The sequence below is a fragment of the Calidris pugnax genome, unplaced genomic scaffold (genome assembly GCF_001431845.1).
Source record: "Calidris pugnax isolate Ruff unplaced genomic scaffold, ASM143184v1 scaffold31, whole genome shotgun sequence".
Classification (NCBI taxonomy): domain Eukaryota; kingdom Metazoa; phylum Chordata; class Aves; order Charadriiformes; family Scolopacidae; genus Calidris; species Calidris pugnax.
Genome location: NW_015090786.1, coordinates 1,922,038 through 1,947,008, shown reverse-complemented (window position 1 = coordinate 1,947,008; position 24,971 = coordinate 1,922,038). Strand labels below are relative to the sequence as shown.

Below are 24,971 nucleotides of genomic sequence, written 5' to 3'. Positions count from 1 at the left end.
TGTAGCACAACAAGATCAAGCCCATGTGGGCTCAGAGCTTGAGCAGAGCAAGTTTCTGTCACCTGGAATATGCAGTAAAAGCATTCCCTACAAAGCTTCACATCTGTGTGAGTGCCTCATGTCCTGGTTAAGTGAGTTTCAACAGATATTTTGAAGCTTTTTTACCTCTGTGTGTGTGAATAAGAAGCAAGATTTTTGCAAACCAAAAAAACAGGAGTACTGAAAAAATGTGAAACTTCCAGTGATGTTGTTGTATCTTAGCAATATTTTCTCATTCTTTGTTGGGTTTTATCCTAATATGCAATTGTACTTATTTCTAGTAATTCAAAAAGACAAACCTGAAAGACATGAAAAAGCTGAAAAGAAACCTCCTCCCAAAGGTATTTATTTATTTATGCTACATTTTTTACCAGAATTTACATTAAAATTCATAAACTTTATTTTATTGGAGCAGGGAATATAATGCGTACGAAAAATCAGCTACATGACATTATAATGAAATTAAAATAAAATTTAGAACATCCAGGGTTTAGTTCTATGCATGATCTCTTTTAAAAGATGAGGAAATTTTGAAGATGAAAATTAAAGGTATGAACCAACACTTCCCTGAAAAAGAAGTAGGCCCATCTGTAAGTGATTTGACATACACATTTTCACTATAACTTGTTTAGGAAATCTTTTCTTCACTAGCCAGTAATATATCTGGTCATGCCATGGCTTTTTTTGAAAGTGGAATTGACCCTTATAAAAATATCTGTATTCTGTTTTAGAATAGGTAGAACTATTCAGTTTATATATTGATAAAATCAATCTAGTCCTCCCAGTCTCGTAACAGAAATAGAGGTCCAAAGTCTTACAGAAGACATGGATTTTGTAGTATTCAAGCATTATCTCAAGGACGGAGACCTTCAGAGCTATGAAGAAAACAGGAGTGTGAACACCACACTAAACAGATTAATTTAAACCGTATTCAGTGGCCTTTTAAACGACTGCTCTATTTTCCACTGAAGTGAACTAGAAACACAGTTATTGTCAGCACCCATGTCTCAGATGGGAAAAAGTTGCTGATACATATGAGCAGAAGGAATACTTCTTTATAGTTTCAGCCACTGATATTTACAATTCAGTAATTCTGCTTGGAAATCTTCTCGTTCTGCTGGGTCGGCCTGTCTCCGACTAGTCTTTCAGCGCAGGGAGTTGGTGTAGAGGGAGAACCAAGAACTCAGGAATTTTTGGACAGAGACCTAAAGTTGGTGCATAAAAGCTACCCTTACAAACAGCCACGCTTTAAATATACGACACTTACAGCTTACAACAGAGTTTACCTCTGATCTCTGAAGTCTAAATTTACTCAGATTTAACCTGGAAGTGTCTCTCATATTTGTTTGCTTCATGACCAGCGTTTGTCTCCCTAGTTTATGCCATAAAAGCTAAAACATTGTCATTATAAACTTTGAATATTATTTGCCATAGACTACTATCCTTAGCATTAGCCAAATACTTGGTACGAGGCTGAAGACAAAACATACTTGCATCTCATATTTCCATCTAAACCTGTCTGGTTTGGGGGGATTTTAGCTTTTATTGTTCTGAAGAAGGTATCAATGGTGCAGAAATACTCATTAGTAATAGCACAAGATAAAATATATGGTATTGTGTATTATTCTGGGGGGAAAGAATGATACTGAAAGTTTTTTCTTTATTGTCTGCAGAGGAGAAGAAAATAAAGAGCACTAAAGCGGAAGCAAAAGTTAAAAAGGAAGTGAAGGATGGAAAAGGAGAAGCAAAGACGACTGAGAAGGTCAAGCAGACAGAGACTAAAACAACTGAAGTTGGGCTAATAAAAGCCAAACCGAAAGTTAAGGAGGAGAAAGCACTTCAGACTGTAACTAAATCGGAAAAGAAAGGTAAACAAAACCAGGAGGAAACAGATGAAGATCTTAAAAAGGTAGTAGGGAAGAAGCAGAAAGAATGGAGTTAAAGCTGGCAAGGACCTAAGTCCACACATGAAAAAGAAAAGTGCAGTACAATTAAATTTCAGATGAATCTCAGACCACTAGAAGGAGGCTATTAAGAATAAAATAAGGTTAATCTAAATAACCAGAAAGTTCTAACTGTTTTCCATGGCTAAAAATTCATTTAAGTTTAAATTCCTCTTTATCAAGGACCAATATTTCTTCCGATAGGCCGAGACTTCATGGATTTGCTCAGTAGATACTATGTAGTGTGATGCTATGCAGTGTGAAAATACAGACTGTCCAATGACCTGTTAGGAATTATGTTTTGTTTCTATATCTGCATGTGTCCTCAGTAACATTAAGGAAAGTAGCAGCAGAGGAAAGGGAATGTAATACTTTGTGTGTTACATCAGATTTTATGAGGCATTGTCATGCTGTCAGGTATTGTATGACATAATGATATACCTGCCTGATGCAATTTGATGTGAACAGCTTCCAAATTTCTCCTAAAAAAGAGAGAAAAAAAAAAAAAAAAAGAGAATCCAGCCTGGATTCTTCCATTCCCAAGTTGCACTGACTGGTTCCCTGATTTCCCTGTGGCTATTCCATGGTGTTAGGTACAATTTTGTATGAATGAAGGCGGCAGGACCTGTGATTTGCCACACTGCAGGCACGGGATTATTCTGACATTAATAGAGGCAGCTCAGCCTTGCGTGGCGCACCTATCTGATCCTTCTGCTGATAACCACCCATAAATCATTATGCCTGAGCATCAAAACAGCCATCCCTGCCTGGATATCTGAATCCGCCAGAGCAGATTCTGTCAGAATTTCATGGCCATCAGCTCTGAACTCCTTAGGAGTTGCCTAAATTATAAGTTTCTATAAATCTGAGAGATTTTGAGACATAGTCTCCTTTCTGACATACATAGTGCGCTGAACGAGTATTTTTTAACATTTATTTGTGTTCTAGTTAATTTTGGTTTCTACTTGAAATGCTGGAGCCTTTGAGGCATAAAATCAAGGCAGCATCTTTCATGGTGATTGCTGTGATCAAGAGGAAAGTTCAGCAAATTGTTGAGCTTCTCTTGTGAGGTGCAAATCTCTCTGGGTTTTTGTTTGCTCTGACAGAGTTTTCAGTGCACAGTGGGATCCACTCCACACTGTTCAGGATAAGGCTCTCAAAAAGCAGTGGTGTGCAGACAAGGCACTTTACTCCTTGACAGCAAAATATTTTAAGTATGTAGAGGTCAAACATTACAGAGAGCAATAGAGAGGGGTGGTGGGTTTTTTAATATGTTTGGGTTTTTTTGTGGGTTCCCCCTCCCTCCCTTAACTAATAAATATTAGCAAAATGGTCCATCTTAGTATTAAACATTAACAGATAACTTTGTAAGTCTGCTTTAGAGTGTGGCCACAGTGACTGGGCACTGAACCATAGCAGGTGAAAGTGGGAAGGAGCAGCTGGAGTGGAGGAAGGAAGGAGCCTCTTAAACTGCCCTTATCACAGGAGATAGAGCTGCACGCATCCAGTGAAAGATGCCTTTTTCTACTTTCGTCCTTCCTTTTTCCACCATAAGCTGCTGCTGCCCAGCTGGGTGCTCTCAGAAAATTCATTTCTGCATTTCAGTCCCACTGCGACCCAAGGGGAACATAATTTTGAAGTCAGTATGGTTTTGCCGAGATTTCCTGATCCTGCATTCCTTACTTTTCCTTGCTCAAGGGAGCAGTTCTGCCGACTTTTCTGCAACAATTTTAAAAGATACAGCAGCGATCACAGAGGGGTTGTTAGGATGTCCCTGCTGTTGCATCATTCCTTACCGAAATTAAAATTTAAAAAGATAGGTCATCTCCTAGGGTAAATCAGATGAGATCCAGTGACAGAAATACCTATGGCAGTTTTTATCAATAATAATATAGTCTCCCCAGCTTTGACATGATTTATTAGTACTTGGATGAATATCTTTGCCACTATTAGAGAGTAATAAAGTGAAAACTATAGTGTGAAATTTTCTTTTTAACAGGAGAGTTTAAATTAAAATGAATTTTTAGCCATGAAGAGACATTTGGAAAATGATATTAACTTAAAATTCCTTAGATTTCAATCTTTGCTGATTGACAGAATTCCCATGAACTTCAACGGGAAGTTACTGTGCACCTTATTATGTCATATACAATAGAAATGCTGCTTTTGTTATTCAAACTTTAACATTCTGCCTTGATTTTTTTTGATAAATCCCAGTTTTTGGGGGTTGTTACTGAAGAAATCTTATGAGAAGAATATAAAATCTTTCCTCTCAGGTACAATCAAGATTAACGCTTTTTTTAAAAAAAAAGTTTATTTAAATGACATTTAAAAAAAAAAAAAACAACAACAAAACCCCACAAAAAAAAAAACAAACCAAAAAACAAAAACCCATCAAACCACTAAAAAAAACCCAAAACCAAAGCAAACAAACCAACCCCAATACCACCAACAACCCTAAACCCCACAGTCTGTTTTAATCCTGGTCTATTTTACTACGTTTTAAAAATCTATCATTTTAGTATCAATGAAATGGTACGAGCTGCTAGGCCCCCAGGCTATGTCTATGTCAGAACCTAAATAGACCCATCCTAGGGTTGTGCTCTGTCCTGTGAGTGCTCCTGATGCAGTTTTGTCCCATGCCATCCACCAGTCTTCCATACGATGGCCCAGGACAGTCGAGGGGCCCTTCCCAACAGGCAGCATGGATGAAGGCAGTTTGTTTTGGCAAAAGAGGGGTAAGGAAAACTCAGCTTTGTGGGCAAGAGCTGTGCCCTGCCATTTCCTTTCTGGGCTGACAAATTGGCATTGGTCCATTTTAATAACGAGCACAGACTCGCTCACTGAGGCCCTATTTGCAAGTGCATTGAAGTCAGTGCAAGCTGACTCCAGTGGCTTTAGATGGGCTTTCCTGAGAGTGTGGATTTGTGCATACTTGTTTTCTCACCTACACGCTGCTACTTTCAGAAAATTAGCACATAGACTTAGGAGAGATATTGCAGCCAAATTTTTCAGATTCCTGAAGGTTGGAATCCAAAGCTGGAGCCAGCCAGAATCATAAATTTGAATTCCTAAATACAAAAGTAGAAACTATATTGAATGTTCATTGAAGGTTTTAAAAGCAGTGCTTATAGCCACGGCCCTGTGCACGTCCTGAAAGGTTTGCCCCAGGTTCTGCAATACTGACTAGTACTACACTGGCCATCTCAGGAACTGGAAATAGCTGCACGGGCTCCTATGGACTAGAGAAGCAACTGGATATTTGCTGAGCTTGTAAACTCTTTCCTAATTTCTACAACTGCATAGGAAATCATGACATAAAAGCTGCAGTTCTCTGCCCAAGGACTTCTGTAGCAGTCGACATAACAGAGCAGCAACTACATAAATGCCTCAGCAACACCTAATACCAATGCTCCAGTGAACTATGTACGAAAGCAAATAATACGAGTATTATATTCTGGGGAACGTCATTTTGCATTTAAATGTAACAGTTATGACATTTTTAAAATTTTAAATATTCCAAAGTCTGCATAATTTTGTTTTGAAGTTGGCAAAGAGAAAGTAAGTGGCTTCGTAGGTGAGTAGGAGACAGATGTAACAGGAGGTGGCAAGAGAAAGACGTGTAACTTCTGTAGCCGATGAACGTGCTAGAACAGTCTAGGACAGACGGATGAATATGCTTAGATGGATGAATATTCGTGGTAATTAACTTAGCTAACCAGAGTTGGCATTTAGTCATCAACATTAACTTTTAAAACTGATGTCCCTTAGAGTTCAGTGGGGCAACATGCTTTTTCCTGGCCAACTGGAGAATCCAGCAATAATATTGCAGTTCTTTTGCACTCAGTTACAGCTGGTAAAATTTCTTCACCACTCTTTATGTTAGAACTTTTTATTAAGGTCTTTAACTCTGCTTATGTGTAGGAGAAATCAATAGACAATCAGCATTTCTGAAATCCACGTTTCATTTAGATTCAGAAGCTTTAATTTCTGAATAGCATAGTTCTAATATATATATACAGATTTAATATATACATAGAGATATATTTGTAAAGACTAGTATTTTGAATATAATTCTGTAGCGAAATGATATTCTCATTCTCTTTATATTGCCAGTCACTAAATGTACGTATTGATTATACTGTTAAAACAATATTATCGAACTACTGTGGTATAAAATTTTTCTCTCACCTGCCAGTGATGATTTGGGATAGATCTTCAAAGATAAGAAAAAGTCCCTGGGACGTGTGGCCTGGCAGCAGTTGACACAGCACTTGTGTGTGGGGTCAGGATGTGTGCCAGAACCAAGGCTGGTGCATGGCTGACCTGGGGCACACGGCACTTGTGCGTGGGGTCAGGATGTGTGTCAGAACCAAGGCTGGTGCATCGCTGACCTGGGGCACACCCTGTGCTCTGCTGGCCCAGAGGAAGAGTTGGTAGCTCTGGGGCACTGGTAACTCTCAACTTCTTGGCTGGGAGGCTTGAATTAGATCTGGACAATAAACCGTCTCTTTCTGAACACGCGGATTACTTGAAGGTCACGAAAAAAACCCCAAATATATAAGTAAGACTATCCCTGAAATGTGTCTTTGCACCGCCAAGCTTTGTCTTCACTGTTAAATAGAAACAACATTTTAAATTTTCTTTCTTCATTACTCTTTTTTTCCTTTTTGCTCTGTTAGATCAATATGCGTTCTGTCGCTATGTGATTGACATGTTTGCGCAAGGGGATTTTTATCCAGGTACTTTCATACATCATTGAACTCTGTTCTAATATTCTTCTGTTTCCCTGAGAGTTTCTGCTCCTTTATGTATTAAAAGCGTGTTTTGTATTGTTGAAAGGTCTCACAACTGCAACAACGAGTGTGCAAATAGTTTTAATAAAGCATAAGAGCTAATGGCTGTATTATTAAAGCTTTTAATTTTCTATCTACAATGCATGAATTAAAATTAAAGTTATGTTAAAAGTAGAGTCAATGGAAGGCCACAGAAATTCCTAAAATTTTCCATGCTTTTTTTTGGCTGAGATGCAAGAGAAAGGAGCTTATTGGTAATAGCTTATTGGTTTTTTTTCCTCACAAATAGCAAGTCTTAATGCCAGAATGCTTCAAAAATAGAACTGCCATTGTTGTTCTTAGTACATAAAATATCTTAGCTGATCCATCACTTCTGTGCTTTACCTTCTCTCTTCCCACATCTCCATGCTCATATGTTCTAAGGCAGACAATTCTTAGCCAAAAAAAAGAAGTTAGAGCTACTGATAATGTCTGAGCATCATCTCGTAATATTAAGTCAATCTAGCCTGATCTTATTTAGTGGACACTCCTTCTGAAATCCAGTGCAAAAGGACATATTACAGAGAGGCCATGAACCTAGGAACGATAAGCAATAATATTTATGAAAAGAGTCAAGAACAGAATATTTAAGGACACAGAAAGTCTTACAAGCTTTGTTTAGTCAGTTATTTGCTCAAGAAGCTCTCCACTGATACTTCTCTGAATTGGATGTGTTTTCCTAACTCTACCTTGTGGCTTAGGTCCTGTCTTGACGTGCCAAGGTCCAGCCAAAGCTGGGAAGTCTGAAGGATGTAGCTAAGAAACAGAGACTCCCAAAAGGGGGAGAGGGAGAGCACAGATTTTTGTGGAGGAAAAATGAACAAGCTTGGGATTTTGCAGGGAAAGGCTCTGTATGACCTGTTCTTAAAGAGTGACTTGGAGAGATAGGGGCTTCCATTAAAAGAGTATTATATCACCTCTAGGACTTCTAAAGACAGTCAGTTACAAACAGAAGGACTGGTCTGGGCTCAGAGTGGGAGAAAGCTTGGCAAAACCTTCCAGAGACCTTCAGTTACGCTTTGATTTAAAAAATAACCCCCTGCACCAGATGTGATTCACCCAGTTTCTGGCTTTACACAGCTGTACCATTAATAAATCACAACACCAAAACTTGCGTTGAGATCTTCAAGATCTCTCCTACAGTTCTCCTGACTTTTGCAAGGAGCTTTGATACATGTAGGAGTCCTTTTTTCCAGATGGCTCCCTGGACTCTTTTACATTCTCCTAAGGCAGAACAAACATGCTGTGGGAAGGGAGTTTTGGAGAAGATTGCTTTTTGCTTTTGGCCTTTTGAGCTATGAGGAAACTGGGAAGACCATGAAGGGGAGCAGGGAGATAGAGAAGGAAGTGCGTAGTGACTTGAATTTCAAAAGATAAAAGACATGACTGTCTGTCTCCCAGTGTTTTCCTTGTGTCATTTCAGTGTTCTATCACAGAGTTGTGCTAAGAAACCACAGGTTAAACTGCTGAAAACTGTTCAATGGTCACTGGACTGTCAGCTGGCCTTTCAGGTGAACAACTAGGGTAAGAGCTTGAGGCCCTAGAAAGTGGAAAGAAGTCATAAAGCAGGGTCTTAACTTAGGGTGTCCAAAAGCTCCACCTGTAGAGCAATTGCTTTTTGACCTGCTAAGTCATTTGTGAACATCTGAAGTTAAATGCTGTGAATGATTGTTTTGATGGAGCCTGATATATTTTGTAGGAGGTACAACAAAGCATTGCCTTCAAAACAAGCTTTAGTCAACCCACAAGCTGTGAAAGGCGATGCTGAAATATCCAGACTGTGTCTGAGGAGCAAGGGAAAGACCGGGTACACCCAGGTCTGTGCTCTTTACAGAAATCATTGAAGAGAGTGCCCCCAAACACTGCTCAGCTGGTGTTTGCTGCTGCCTTTCTCAGGCAACGTGCTCATTTCTCACTGGCCTTTGTGAACTGTAATTAATTTTCTCGAATAGATAAATGTGGGGGAAACACCAGCATGCTAAGTCGCTTTAATACCCCTAATATCCAATTAGCTTTAAAATCTGCTATGTTTTATCCTTTTATCGGTCTGTATATTTTATGGTAAATTACATTTTCTAAACAAAGAGATCTGAGTGCAATTCAGCTAAGGAATTTAATTAGAGTTACCCTGACACCACAATACTTTCAAACCAGGAATCGTTTCTGTCAATTCCAATATTGCTATTTGTGAAAGAGAAAAAGCACATTTTTCTCATAGAAAATTCCTTCACATAGTTATATTGGCTTTTTGTAGCATTTACACCAAATACAAATTTTTGTCCTCTTGAGTTTGTAAGAGCAGCGTCCCACTCATTAGATTCTTTAGGAACAGTATATGGATTTGTGGTGTCCATAATAACAATGCCCATCAGTATTTATTCTTTGCTGGTATTTTTGGAATATTCGTGTTATTGAAAAATTCATGTTCATTACTGGCAACATTAGATTATTTTAGGTTTATATACATTTTATGCAAGAATTTATAGCAAAGTAGACCATTTAAGATGGCATTTTATAGTGATTAAATAATTAAAGATAAAACTCAGATCCTTGAGTTTCATTAATTACATACACTTTTCACAATGTATCAATTAGTAAGTTTTGACAGTCTCCTGAACAATCTATTGGAGGTCAGTTAATGCTCTTGTGTTGATTTTAACAAATAAGACTGAAATGTTGTTCATTTACTCAAATTTTTCTCGTGTTACTGCAGTCTTATCTTTAAAAAAATTAATAAAATGTATGTGAGAGGTTAATTCTTGGTAAGCTTCTTCATGAAGCATTAGCTAGTACTGAAATGTTGTTCATTTACTCAAATTTTTCTCGTGTTACTGCAGTCTTATCTTTAAAAAAATTAATAAAATGTATGTGAGAGGTTAATGACATGTAAGCTTCTTCATGAAGCATTAGCTAGTTTTCTTGTTTCTCTGGCCAGCATTTGTCACTCATACTGACTAGTTTAATTCAAATCCTCCTGTAAATTACAATAATTATATCAGTAAGTTTGTTTTTTAGGAGATGTTGAGATACATTGGTTCTGACTGGCACCTCTCTTCTTCTACTGGCACTGGTATTTCTGAGGTCCAAGACAGCCTTTCTGATACAGAAGATCACTGACTTTCTTTTGTCTAGTGTCGTGGATATAGTCTATTCCGTTTATTTGGTAATTTATTTGATATTCCTGAATTCCGTTCTGAGTAATATTTCTAGTATTCTTATTCATATTTTTACATATTACTGGTAGGAGAAAGGTTTCTATTTTAGTAAAATCCTTTAACTGGATTTTCATAACTTTTTTTTTGCCCTTAGAGAATTAGAGATCCTCACCCATGTGGACAGATTTCAGGGACACTAGTTGGTCAATCTTTTAGCATGTGGCACATGCTTCTCTAAGTTAATTGGATCTGCTCTGTTTTATTCCCTCTTACCCATACTCCTGTTTTACCACTCTTCCCTGCTTTCCCTACAATATTTGCCAGCTTGTTTTACATTTACATTTTCAGAACCACTATGGCAGATCAAGAAGTTATTCCAATGAAATACCTTTTTTTATTTTGCAGCTACCTAAAGTGGATTCTTGTGTGTCTGTCTTTGTGCATGCCCACCTCAGCATGTGATTGTGCATGCGTGCTGCTGAGCTAAGAGTGATGAGCATCTCTTGGGTACTTGGTCATAACGTGGTATCCTTGTTTCCTGCCACCATACTGTATATTTATGGTCAGATTTTGTTTTCATTTTAGTCACTTCAAAGTTTATTTTACTGTGTTCTAGTTTGGGCTAAAGAACTTGCATTTCACAGTACACTGGACTCACTATTGGATGATCTTTACAGTTACTTAACAACAACGACAGTGGGAGCACAGATGTGATATTATTGTCAATTTAGCCTATCTAAAACCTTTGCACTGAAGCACCCAATTACCTTATGTACCTTATACTAATACAGAACTGTTTCCAATACTAAAATTCCTTTACAAGACTGTAAAGGAATGTGGCCATGCCATTTCCTTTCACCAATTTACCCTCATATGTTTATTGTGTATTTCCATGCACGGGTCTAAAAACCAAATTGATACGGCCATGCCATTTCCTTTCACCAATTTACCCCCATATGTTTATTGTGTATTTCCACGCACGGGTCTAAAAACCAAAGTGATATAGAAGATTTTGCTAATCTTATACTGTTGAAAAAATATTTGCTTTGGAGAAATTCATGAGCATTTCTGGCATGTTTACATGACAAGAGTGTATCCCATAGGGTAAATCATTCATCCTACCTTCTCGTTAAAAAATCACCTCACTCTTTGTACATATGCTTGTGAAAAATAAAAATTAAAAAATTACAAACATAAACAGTTAAGAAATTCAGTCAAATTGTGGCAAGAATTCATAGGGAACCCTACAATCTGCTTGGTCCTGGAAAGAAGTGGCAAACAGAATGTCCATCATGTCTACAATGTTTTTCCAAGGCTTGTCTCTTCCATTGCCGAGAAGTATTCAGTCAAACAGCAGGGATTATTGTTATTACACAATGTGGTAAGAGAACTCCAAAACATTGTCAGTATGATATCCAGAAAGAGTTATGGTGATACTGGTATAAATGGACATCAATATTACAATACCATGGAATATATTGCTGGAAAAAAACCTGAGAGCCTTGAATGCCTAATTTTGAAAGTAAAAATGCCTGTATTTGCTGTGGGTGGGCCGTAGCCCTGGAGTTAAATACTTGCCCTCTGCTGTTCAGATAGCAAAACACTTTAGGCTCTTGAACTATTTTTAAGTGTCACTCCTACTTGATTAAAGACTAGGATGTGTTGTGGATATATCAATGACAGGGTGTAACTTTTTACCTTGTTACGTTACATTTACATGGGGACAACTATGATGCCAGTGTAGTTTCTCTGGGGATATATTTGACACAGTGCAATAAAAAAATCAGTCATAATAAATAAGAAAATAACACGTTACTTGTTTCATGTTTGGAAAAATTCAGGAAGAAAAACTGTGGGATGAGTGATATGTTTTCTCATTTGAGAAATTAGTATATAATTTTTTCCTATGGAGAGATGCTTTCTGATACTTTCTACTCAGTAACCCTCTCCCCTACAGTAGAAAACAAGCAAAACAGATTTTTTTTAATTATTTTTTTTTGTAGTGAAATGGTAAAGGAAGAGTTTGGGAGCCGTGAAACTTGGAGTTTTACTTTTTAAACAGGAAGGGTACCTAAGAATTAACATGTCTTCTCTCTCTGAGTGCAATACTGTACCCCAAAATTTGCAGAGATTTATCTGGATTCATCTTCAGAGTTGACAGTTAATTGTCCATCAATTTATAAAAAGGTTGTTCGTATGATGCAACGCTTATCAACACATTTATTCCTGCTAATGACATAAATGGAGATGATTGAACAACAAGCATTTACTCCTCTAGTGATCTCCTGGGAAAATTCTGAATACTTTTCAAACAGTCTCAAAGGAAAGAAATAATGAAGAGTAATTTTAAATATATGTATGAGAAACTGAAAAATAAGTTCTAATTATAGAATAAAATCTAACTAATTTATTAATGTGCAATTCTTGCAATAGTTTTAAGCTGTCGTTTGGAGTCTAAATATTGCTTCTTTACATTTCTATTCAGTCATGTAAAACTCTTAGAAGACATCCACTGATGCCATTGTAAGAAGGTTCTTGTCTATGAGTCCCCTGCCACCCCAAAAGCTGTGTCTATTTGGTCAAACTCTGAAATGACATTGATCTCTTAATGGGGACGTTATCAGCACACCAAACCTGACACCATCCCACAGAGGCAAAACAGCTATCCATTATTCCCTGTTTATATCATCCCACCGTGGATCAGAGCCAGATGCTGGCACACAAAGCTGCATCTATCAACGCTCTAATGGCACTTTATTGTAACTTTGCCAAAAAAAAAAAAAATTTCAAACGACTTTCACTCTCTCAGAAGCAGCTATCCAGGGAATGTGTGGTATTCTGCTTCTGTAGAGAAAAACAGATCTCTTGCTTTGATAACTCACTGCAAGCCACTCTCAGGAGCCAGACCCACACGATACAAAAGAAAGCCAAAACCTTTGTTGGTGTAAATGAGTCTAAATCCCCAGTTTTAATGAAAATCAAACAATCTAATCTGTGAAGGCAGAGAGACTAGACTAACAAAAGTATTCTCACACTTGTATTATGTTCTATTACCGCTATTTCATATTCTAACCATTCCAGCCATCTCCCTGCCTTGCTTATGGTGACTTCCTTCTGCATCTAGTCCCCAGGGACTGTGGCAGTTTGCTGTGGCAGGTCCATTCCTTTCACCATTCTTCTTTCTTTTGCCGTCCACTTTCTTTCTGCATGTATCTACTTTGTCAAAAAAGACATGCAACTTACTGACATATACCCAGAGTGAGTCAAGACTAATGTACTTCTTCCTTCATTAGGAAATGCTGTTCTTCCCTCTTCAATTTCCTTCCTCTCGTTTCCCTTTGTCCTTCAATACACTAGTACTTTCTGACAGAGTAAATGGCACACAGAGGTCCAAAGGCATTTGATGCTCACGCACATTAAACCTAAACAATGCTTTTATTATTTTTTTAGTTAAGTTTGACACAAAATCCTTTATCTCTATGTGACATTTATTCATATAATTGCTGGGGATTTGGGGAGCACTGTGTTACTAGGCAGCTGTTCCAGTATGAAAAATCATGCACAGCTCTTGATTTTAGTCCTGGAATATTTTGGTGGCACGTAGTGTCATCTTTATGTAGAACTGCAAAATGAAATGTTTGCAATTCATTGCACCTCACTTAGACACCCAAAAGTTAATTGCCAAACTTTAACCTTTAGCTGTCTTTATAGCCGATGGAATGAAATGGAGGCCTCCAGAGGACAATTTCGTCCTAAAAAAGATGTCTAAGATAGAAAAGATGAATCACTCTTTAAAGGTACCAATTTCTCTCCATTGACTATAAATAGATCCCTTGGGTGACTTATCTAGATTCGGCTGTCTAAAAGTTAACTTTTAAATGTCTGGGTGAGAAAGAACCCACATACATTCAAGAAGCACGCTAAAAATGTGCAAGCAAGGATTTCACTCAAATGAAGGCTTGAAATGACAAGCTTTCTATAATAATATTATCAGGAGCAGCTATTGGCTCAGCCAAGAAATCAGCAGTGTCACTCTGAAAAGTGTGAATAGCAATAATAGCATTGCTATAGCATTTTGGGAGTGACAGAAGGGGAAAGGGAAGAAATGTAGAAGGAAATATTTTCTTGAATAAATATGGAGGGCATTCCCTGTCTCCAAATGTGCCAAATAAGAAGTCTAGATAATTTTAGCATCAGAAGAAAGACTCAGTCTTTACAGCTTTTCACTTTCATACAAGTTAGCCTTTGGAATTTTTATTTGCTGTACGCTTGCAACATTTTTATATATTTTTTTTTTAGAAAATTTTTGTATATCCATTTACAGGTAGAATTGAAAGGCACTCTAGGTTAAATCGTTTTCCCAAAAATCATAGAGGAAGCCTTAAATACATGGGTTGGAACTCATGACAATGAATCCTAATTTTGTCATAAAAATAACCTCTTTATAAGACAGAGGATCTTTCCTGGGAAAAGGAAAGGGAAGGAAGAACCAGAGGTTACCAAAATGTGGTTGTTTTCAAGTAATCATTATCTCCAGTATTGCAGGGTTTTTGTTCAAGTAGTTCTCCTAATTCTTCCTACCCTTTACACAAAACCAGAAGCTTTAGCTGAAATTGTTTCACCCTGAAACAGCTCAGATCATGTGCTCTGTCTTGCTGTCAAAATCACAGCTGTTGAGAAGTATTGCAGCAAACCCAGCATCGTCATATGTTTTAAAGGGTATAAATTTTAGCCTTGAATTTTAGTATGGCTTTTTTTAATATCACTATGTCATAATCTTGTAATTCCCAACAATATTACAGCCATGGCACTTTTAGAAGAAAGAGAAAGCTCAGTGAGCTTCTTAATTACACAGAGCTTAGCCTTCAAAGGTATTAGGTACTTAATGCCTGCCTAATACTTAGCTCTCATTGATTTCAGTGGGAGTGAGGAACACGAGTTAGTAGCCAACACCTCTGCACTTTTGGGCCCTACTCCTGATATTTATCAAATAAAATCTCACATTTCTTCCCCCTCTAATTTCAAACTACATTACTGAAATTCTAACTTCAGAAAAATCATTATAGGTTCACTCTCTTAGGTGCTTGTCAAGTATAAACAAAACAGGCAATGTCATCATTAAATTCTTGTTTTTCTCATTCTTGCAAAAGATTCAGAGACGTGAAAAACTTCTTGGTTTGTGGTCACAGCTATTTGTATTCAATTGGATTTCCAGTGACTGTGTTAAACTTGTCCATTATCTACAGATACCTCTAATTGTGAAAGACTGCAGTGTTTGTAATTTGATTTTTTTCAGTGCTAAGCTGTTTTTGTTTAGCAAGACCCAGCATATGCACTCTTTCTTGAAGGTAACATAAAGTTTTATCATTCCTGAAGTAATGGCTAGATAGCTTTTCTGACCTTAGTACTGAATGTTTCTGTGGTGTAGTTGGACTAATGACAGTTGAAATGATGCTATGTACAGATAAACCAAATACAAATAGCTCATAAATTACTGAACAGTGATCCCATGGCATAGTCAGCGTCTATTGCCTTTCATCATAACAGCCCCTTATCAGTCCCTTCCATTCTGTTTAATTGTTAGCAGCAAGTATTTAATTGCATTGTTTTCTTTTCTCTGTTTTAATTATTTTCCTGTGGATACTTCATATTGTGAAAAGCATGCATCTATACCAACTCCTGATACTCATGTCAATTATGCTAGGGATAACTGTATATGATACCAATTTATTAAAGGTTATGTGGGGAGAGAGTGGAAGGCTGAATATGCCTTTTGATTTTATGATCTGCTTTTACAGTCCTTTTGCACTCCAGCATGTAGCAATAACTATAATAACCCATCATTTCCACACAATAACCCATCATTTTCAGTGTCCTAGGACTTAGTTCTTTGATATCCGTCTTTCATTATTTCTAAACATAAGATGTAGGATTACTTTTACCTGCTAAATGCACGCGATAACTAATGGGAGGAAGTGGAGACAATTCAATTTCCAGTTTTTTCGATTGAATTTTCTTTTAACGTCAGGAAAGGCTGAATGACTTCTTGCTTAATGTGTAATGAAAAAACTGTGAAAACTTAGCTTTTAACTCCTTAATGACTTCTGTCTCCTGAACACAAAAATTAGAACCTCTTTCACAAGATATGGATTGAGGTAAAGAGGTATATTGGAGCCTCAATGTGGTAAAAATCTCTGGAAAAGAATTGTCAACAGGTATATTGTTGTAAACGGATTTAACTGCAGAGCTCTGTTGTACAGCTAAGATACATTGCATAAATTTCTAGTTAGGACCAGTAACATTGGCTGTAATTTAAAACAGAATGAAAAACTTCATGCATAGCTCTACCCATGCCTCTCCTGCCTGCCTGATTTGTGCACTAGTTATGTATACTTGCATTGTGTGAGATGAAAACCCACAGGGAAAAAAAAGGCAAAAAAACCTCCCAAAAATCAAACAAATTCCCAGCTGTGACTTTAATTGGGTTTAGTGGCTCAGTGAAAACCTACTGACTGACTGGTGTTCACACAACCTCCAGGAATCTGTGCCAATGGAATCTCACACCTCTTCTGTGACCAAATTAAGTAGGGCTACAAAAAGCATTTTCTGATCAGAAATATCACTAAATAAATATCTGTATTTATTTGTGTATATATGTGCATGCATATGTACACACATGTTTGTGCCTGCACATATATATAGTTTATATTAAATAGGAATAAATGTGTACAAAGTTACATAAGAATGCATCATCAAAAACAGAGGATGAACTCAAAAATCTACATATTAAAAAATAAGTTATGTATGTTAGACATAAATTAGGTACTTGCACATAAGTTAGACACTACCTAGAGCTCCAATATTATCTGTGATATTTTTAATGTATTTTAAACTGAAGTGGAACATATAGACAGATTGGGCATTGTCCATGTAATCTTTCCTTTTCTTCTTTTCTTATGGATCATAATAGTAACCGGGTGATAGACAGTGTAACAGAATATGAAAGTTTCAAAGATAGTATTGCTACTGGATATTGTTGCCCATACTGTAGCAGTGGTTTTCCTTAAGTAATATCAACCTCGTGCAAAATGAGAGTTTCCCTGTATGTAATGAAGAGCCAGATTCTGAGTGTAATGGAAAAAATGAAATATATGTTGGCTTCTCGGACAGACCTCCTTAAAAGCCTCATTTTATTATCCATTAATTCCATCTACCACTGTCAAAAATTGAGTTCCTGTTTAAACTTTTTTTTTTCCATTTGAGAATTTTATTATCATGTTTAAGACTTCTGAGCTACATCTAGGTTAGTAAATCAAGCTCAGCTCAACTCAACTGTTCTCTAAATGTGATTCCTTCTTGCCATAGAGTGATCTGCATCCATTACACTACCTCGAAGTCAAAATAGGTGGGCTGCATCCCAGCCTTCTGCTGGGGGTGGTCTCTGGTCCTTGCTAACTCCTGAACAGAGCCAATGAATTGTTTGAGAAATTACTACTTGGTACAGGTAAAAATTGTCTGAGGCTACTCAAAAAATGTTGCCGGATATGCATGTGTGAATTCCAGAGCTCAGTGAGATTCCCAGGCACTGTTTCATTTACTGGTGGACATAAACCATCATGTTATGATGTGTTCCCTAGAAAGATTGCCTATTTGGGGCAACTGCGTTTCAGTTCGTTCCTTCCACTAAATCAGTGTTTGCATTCTTCAAAACAGCTATGCAATCTCACCTCTTGACCCTTATCTACTCTTTCTTAATGAAAAACAGTGTGCTCATAGTTTTTCACGCACGTATACTAAGCGGAGAAACCCTTCCTCAGCCTAGTGACAGTCTAATGTCTGAAGAATAACTGCTGATAACAGGGGAGAGGCTCATCTTTAACTTCAAGCAATTACACATCACAAGTGGAAGACTGGAGAGAACGGTGGGACTCCATTAAGGTTTCAGTCCTCTAAAAGCCTATTTGGCAACCTTACCTCACACTGCCCGTCCATGTCTCATTCCAAGCTTCATGAAACATTTGATTTGAATTTACTTTTCATAACAAATGACTCTGCAAAGGGATCACTTACTTTATTTCAATTATTTCTACTGTCATTAGGGAAAGGTGTCGCATCTTGCAGAATGAGATTTATCTGAAGACATTTTGCTGCACTATTCGAGAGACACTGTAACAAAGTGTTGGTGCTACTGGACTGTAGGATTCCGAACTGTTGAGATAACCAATATATGGGTATGAGGAAGAGTACAGTCATAGGAACTATATTTCCATATATTGCTTTCTGTGGCAGCATTATTTCTCCCCGTATCCAATTGAAATGCTCAGCTGTCTACAATGCCTTTAGTTGTATAACAAAAATAACAATAATATTTAGAAATAATGACTTTTAGAATAATTTTAGATGTATTTTCTTTTATCCCACAAGCTATTCATTTACAAAGATAAAATTAGAGACTTTATCTATGTCAATTAAGGTCACTGAAGACAAATTGAACCAGGCACATCAGGGAAGAAAGAAAACCCACGTGATTTGCTGTTATCATAAGAAATCAATTTAGCCTCAATGCTTGGACATGACATTTTTGACACATGTAGAAAGACACTTCCTATATCGAGAAAACTAAGGTAATTAAAGTTTGTCTTGTATTCCTTATCATGAAATATAAAATCTAAAATATTCATAAACCAAGTCAGAATGAATTTCTTCATGAAATCTCAAATGATTTAATAAACACTGATGACAGAAGTCTCACAGAGCTTGAGGATTCTATCTTATTTTCAATAAAGTATTCATGTTACCATCTAGTGTCTTAAACCTTCTACTCATCTTTGCAGCATATTTCTTTCCTTTCAGGGAGCAGGGTAAGCTACTCATATCTTAACATGACATTTTTTTCTCCTGGTAAGCACATTCCCATGAGCTTGAAGACAAAACATTTCACTATTCCATTTTTCACCATCTGTAATTTGTTGTCAGATAGCTGTTTACAATATCATACATGAACCCATTTTTCACCATCTGTAATTTGTTGTCAGCTGTTTACAATATCATACATGAAGTAGTTATCTGTAGCACAACTGCATGGACCAATTAGGCATAGAAATGTATGCACATTTTTGTGTTTGCAATTACTATTGGAGTAATCAAAATCTCATAAAAAAACCCAACAAAATCAAGTCAAATGAACCTTTTCAGCTTATCTCATAGTAGAAAAATCAAGTCTACATTTGAAATGAGAAGCAAATAAATACGCAGACACTAAATTTCCGTGTTCTTCTGTGGCTGCATTTTTAAAGCAGCGAGATAACTGTATTTCCAATAATAATAGTGGTAAGCTGGATAATGACTTCTCATGATTCATGAACTAATCTGATTGTCCACTGGGATCATTAAAAACATCCTGCCTTCCTCTCATTTACATCATGGATATGTGTCCAACTGGCCACTGCTGGAGTCAAGATAGCAGACACCATTAGTCCTAATGGTCTGATCTGCTGAGGCCAATTCCTCTTTTCTATTTATGATTTCTCTGTGCTGTAGAAAACCACTTGTGCTTTATAACTTACAGAGGAGAGAAAAAGGAAGAGAAAAGGAATTTGACTTAGGATATCCCCTTTAACATATTTCATCAAAAGAAAGGATAAAATATTTATTCAGCTGCTGTCCTTTGCATTCCCATCAAAGTGAATAGAGAGGCATTTAATAACACATGGAAACATTAAAGAAGCTTTTTATCAGAGTGGATGGGAACCTGCTCAGAACAAACATTCTGGCCTAAGGGAAAGTTTTTGATCTGTGAAGCTTAAGCTTTTGGTGCTTAAAACACTCTCATATTGGATCATGTGGTCAATTTGCATGAAATAAATGATTTGCTTAAAACTTGTAAAACTATAAAATAGAACTTGACAAGTCATTAGCAATAAGTGGTATTGCACTGGCATTATGCTAACACTGGTGCAATCATTAGAAAACTGCTGCTACAGCAGAGAACAGGAAGATAATGGGGCCAGCCCATACTTTGACCTAGAGGTGTTAGATCATTGTCCCACACAGTAGATACCACACTGCGGTCCAAATTATTGACTATCCTTCTTAATTACTGATCTACTCAACATTCCGAGCCACTGCCCTTTATCGTTTTTCACACAAAACAATTAGTCCATGTTACAAAACTTATCACTTCCTCTATCCAGGGATAGGTGATCTAGTTTAGGCAAAAGCAAAGAAAATTAAAAAAAAGAAATAAACTTTAGGCTAGGGTTTTAATTAAAACTAGCAGAAAGAATGAGATTATTCACCTGTTCTTCATTAATTTTTGTACTTTTTTTTTTTTCATTCTGAACTAGGAATTCAATTGATGAAGTTTCTGTATGTTGTCAGAGGTTGCGGATGTAATTTTTCTATTCTGTTTGGCAACAAGTGGTATTCAACATCTCATTGGCTCAATTTGCAAATTCAACATGATTTTTTTAAAGACATAAAGTGTTTGGAAAATGATGGCTAGACATCTGGGTTCCTGAAGTTTGCCTACTGTTCATTTTAAGGCTAGAGTGATTCTGTGATGATATTGGTAAATATGAACGTGTGATTATTGCCAAGATAGGAGATATATGTGTAAAACCATTTCTTCTTTTTACCATGTGTTGCACAGCACCTCCAATGCATTGATTTTGTCAATGTGTCGACGTTTTGTCAGTGGCTCAGGCGTGTGAGTCAAGTTTGTGCAGCTCCATGTCTGATATTTTATACAAATCACAATATGAACTGAAGTACAAGCTTGCATATTATTTGTCTGCAATTGTACATATGCTGATGAGATGCAGTAACATTAAGACCATGGTGCTCAAATCCCACTGCTGTCTTCAAGGTGATGTTTTATTCCTGCATTCCCCATGAGTATACGTACCTTTGTAAAAGGAGAAGGGTAAGTATCATGCTGGAGTTTCCAAGGCTCATTAAGATCTTAATTTCTCTTCTCTAAGTCTATCACCAAGCATGATGCATGGCTTTGGGTTTCTGATGTAGAGCTCGAGCTGAGATTTAACTGCCTGATTGCATGTGGACTCTGGTGCAGTGGATATATGCTGGTGCATATGACTGAATTGATATCATATTTAACTACTTGATTTTATTTCACAGGTAACAATAAACTGTGCTTTCCAAATGACATGACATGATAGTGATAGAGAAAGGAGCTAGAAGGAAATAAGGAAACTGCAAACAGGTGTTATAAACCAGAAAAGAAGCCTAAGTAATATCAGTGCAGTAAATATGTTTGTGAATCTTTAGGGAGATATTTTGGATAAAGCGTGGTATCTGCACATAGAATGGGCCAGTACAGAAAGTCACAGTTCAATACTATGAGAAAGTAGAGTTCAACACTCCCAGAGAGTGGAGATGTTCTAGACAGCAGCTGGAATCAGAACCTTGTCAGAGTTTACAGTGCATGACCTGGTTGCTGTTGGCTAATTAAGAATAATCCTTAAGGATGAAAAACATAATAATTTTTACTGGTGTTTCAAGAAGTAATAAGTGGACTTGAGGGAACAACTGAAGTTCATTTTTTTGACAGAAGAAATAAATTGTACTATAGAAGAGGCATCATGAATATGTAGCCTTATTATCACAGTATTATTCTTCAGAGTTTTTTCGTCTAATGAAGAAAAATAGAACTGTAAGCATTTCAGCATATGCTTGAATCACTTGGACTTCATTGATTTAAAATGTGTCTCTTAAAAATAAATTACTTAATTTGTTGAGAAATACATTTCCTTCTTATGGTGTCTGGCAGATAATAGCTTTTACGCACAGTGTAATATTTTAACCATGAACAATTCTGAAGGGAGCTCAGCCTCCCAGTGAATCTGTACAGGCCATTAGTAAATACATTTTCTATGCTTCTTAACCTGTATACTTACATGCAGGACATAAGGAAATGGTACCACCTCGTCTTCTTCTGGAACACAGTCCAAGAAAGAAACCAGCAGCTATTGAAGGCGAGTCTGAGTTTTTTCTTCCATTATGGGCTTCTACTCGTTAACTCGACTCTCTGTTCTAATAGATTTTGTTTATAAATAGAACCTGTATTAAAAACTTGATCAAAAGATTAGTCTTGGGACAAGAATGGCACAATTATATTTGCATGACAAGACCTAAATATTCCTAACAGTAGTCCCAGAGATGGCTCAGGGGATTTCCTGAGTGAGATAGATTACGGGATCAAGGCCTTAACTGTAAAATGATTTGGATGGTGTTCAGCCTTAAGTTGCCATCTAACTGTAAACATAATCATTATCCTCTTAATATACTTTGGATTATTCTTTCAGCTATTGTTATTCAGTAATGTTTCTGTGTATTATCTGTAGTAATGAACATAATATTTCTGGCTCTGCATTTATCAACCCTATTCCTACTCTTAAAACCACTGAAAGAAAAATACGAAGTCAGATCTTACCTTCAGAAGATTAAAACATAACCCCTGCAACTGAATTATACTGTTTATAGTCTAATCATGTCAGTAAAATGGTTGAAATATGCATTTTAATTTTAAAATGGATGATGTCTAATGACTTACAACTACTACTACATTACTCATTCTTGGTTTCTACACCATAAAATTTCATAGTACAAAACATGTGAGTCTTTTAATGTAAATATATGGCAGATTTCATATAATACTTCAGTCATTCAATCACATCGTGGCACTTGCACATTGGTCTCATAGAGGTCTTAGTTCTATGTTATCCAGAAAGCAATTGCAATCTAAGAGAAAAACAGATGGGATGGCAGCAGAATAAGTAACAAGAGCTACAAGATTTGCCTGCATTTGGAAACAGAAAATGAGAGTTAATGATTTTGGCAGAACCTATGACTAAAACAAAGAGTTAAATTAATTAGGTATTACTGTAATGTGATTATCGTGAATCAGAACATATGGATAAAAATAGTTATGTGACTTATTATGTCTTTGCCCAAAATCTATTTTACCTCAAATGAATATTTCTTTATAAACACACTGTTCAACGAGTACAAAATTGTGGTTATTGTGACATAATATAGTATATAAATAGATTTGCAGTCCTGCCTATTTTAGGGAAATGTTTGAACTCTGCTTATCAGCAAAAAGAAGTCCCTGCAATGTTAAACACTGTTATCCACCAATTAACCATCATGGAAAAAAGACATAATAGAAAATACTGTGGCATTTGCTGAGCGATAAACTTAATCTTTAAATATAACTGTTATACAACATGAACTAGCGTCAAATTAACATTAAGTTCTTGATTTTCAAAATCATGAGGAGCATGCAATTACTGCAATTGCACATGGAAATGACTATTTATGACCAGTTACACATTTGTGTGTTTCATTAGCTCATTTATGCATGCAATTGAGGTAATTGTGAATGTAAATTAGACACCCATTTGGCAAACAAATTGGGGCGCCGATTATCTGCTCAGAATCATGCAACTAAATTCCCTTTAAGTCTCAAGGCCAGTCACTAGGATACAATACTGTTCATGCAAGAGTTTTGCAAGAAACGAAGGAGGAAGAATTGCAAAATGCCCCTGTGAAAAGCTGCTGAATTGCGCTACTGTGTCGTTTCCATATACAAGAAAATATGCCACGGTGCCTTTAGGAACCCTGAAGCTTTATTTCAGCCCTGGAGAAAATAATTAAGAAATTCATGGGAATATTTGCCACACTGTCAGAAGGGAAAAAGAGGAGTAGGCAGAGAACTTTAAATCTCTGAAGAATCTCTGTGACTTCTTAATTCTTACATACCTTATGACTGGTATGTCACTGAATATCACTGATCAGGTGAAGGAACAGATTGAAACAGAAGATTCTTCTTATTGTAAATATAGTTGAAGATAGTATAATAAGCTTTAAGAATTGGGAACAAGTACAAGAATTTCTTAATTGAGAAATGTACTTTACATAACACAGAAGAAACTGTCCCAGGCTTTGACAGAAGCAACCAGCTCTGAAAAAAAGGTAAAACCGTAGGAAGTAATAGAATGGTTGTCCCACAGAAAATTTATAAAACCGATCTGTTTAGACCCTAGGCTTTCCAACTCAGTGATATTCAGACACTAGGTACAAAACAATTCAGCTGCTAAAGGCTGAAAATATTTTACTTTTTTTCTAGATTGAGATGTTTTCACTATGTTTTGCTACTGCCTTCTTAGGTAATCTTGGATCATTCTTGGTTTCTAATAAGGTGGAAATAGTAGCAGCATGCATGCCAGATGTCTCTAACATTTTTAGATGATTTGATACTTTCAAATAGAAAGCTTTTCCTGCATAGGATCCAATGCTCAATAGAAACTATGCTCTGCTGAATTCACGAGGTCTTAAAAAAACAGAATATTGTTACTATGTATTAAACCTCAACGTTTTTCTCCTTGTCATTGCTATTTTCCTTAGGTGAAGGGATCTTTTGGAAAAGGGATAGTTATGTAAAACAATCCCAATTTGTGCACTATATTCATATTCTAGTAGTATGTAATATGCATTGAAGCGTGTGCATGTGAATCAAACTTTTCAGATATCACCTGGTTGGAAAGCAAAATGATTTGTACTCATCTGGTCAGAAGGGAAAAGAACCGTTCATTGCTCTCCTATTTCATGGTGGTTTAGCTCTTTTCAAAAAGCACTGCTGTCTTGAGATCTTAGAGTCAAAGTTCAATGAAGGGTTTGAAGTTTCAGGTCACCAACAGAAGAGAATAACAAAACAAAACAAAAGATCCTGTAACAATAAACAAGAGAAAGAGGGAAAAGGGATTTGTGAAGAGAAAGACATCGACACCTAACTTCTACTTCTGTTCCAAGCTTGGAACCCTTGTTTGGCAAGCCATGAAGGAAAATAACTCATTTTAAATTCTTTATCTTATCTCTTTCTGGAGCTTTCACAAGGACTTGGAAGCAGTGCTCTCAGCTTGGCTGATACTCTGATGCCGAGATCTAGGGAGGACACTGGTGCTGACTGTGATTTG

General features: G+C 36.7%; 1 protein-coding gene across 1 annotated transcript in view; it reads left to right on the top strand.

Annotated features, from left to right (window-relative positions):
- The window catches only part of LOC106902653 (triadin-like), a 146,825-nt gene that overhangs the window by 267 nt on the left and 121,587 nt on the right, over positions 1-24,971 (top strand). Inside the window, exons 2-5 of the mRNA XM_014966318.1 lie at positions 321-380; positions 1,713-1,907; positions 6,665-6,724; positions 21,897-21,968. Of these exons, the coding sequence (XP_014821804.1) occupies positions 321-380; positions 1,713-1,907; positions 6,665-6,724; positions 21,897-21,968 (387 nt within the window). The remainder of the gene's footprint in view (positions 1-320; positions 381-1,712; positions 1,908-6,664; positions 6,725-21,896; positions 21,969-24,971) is intronic.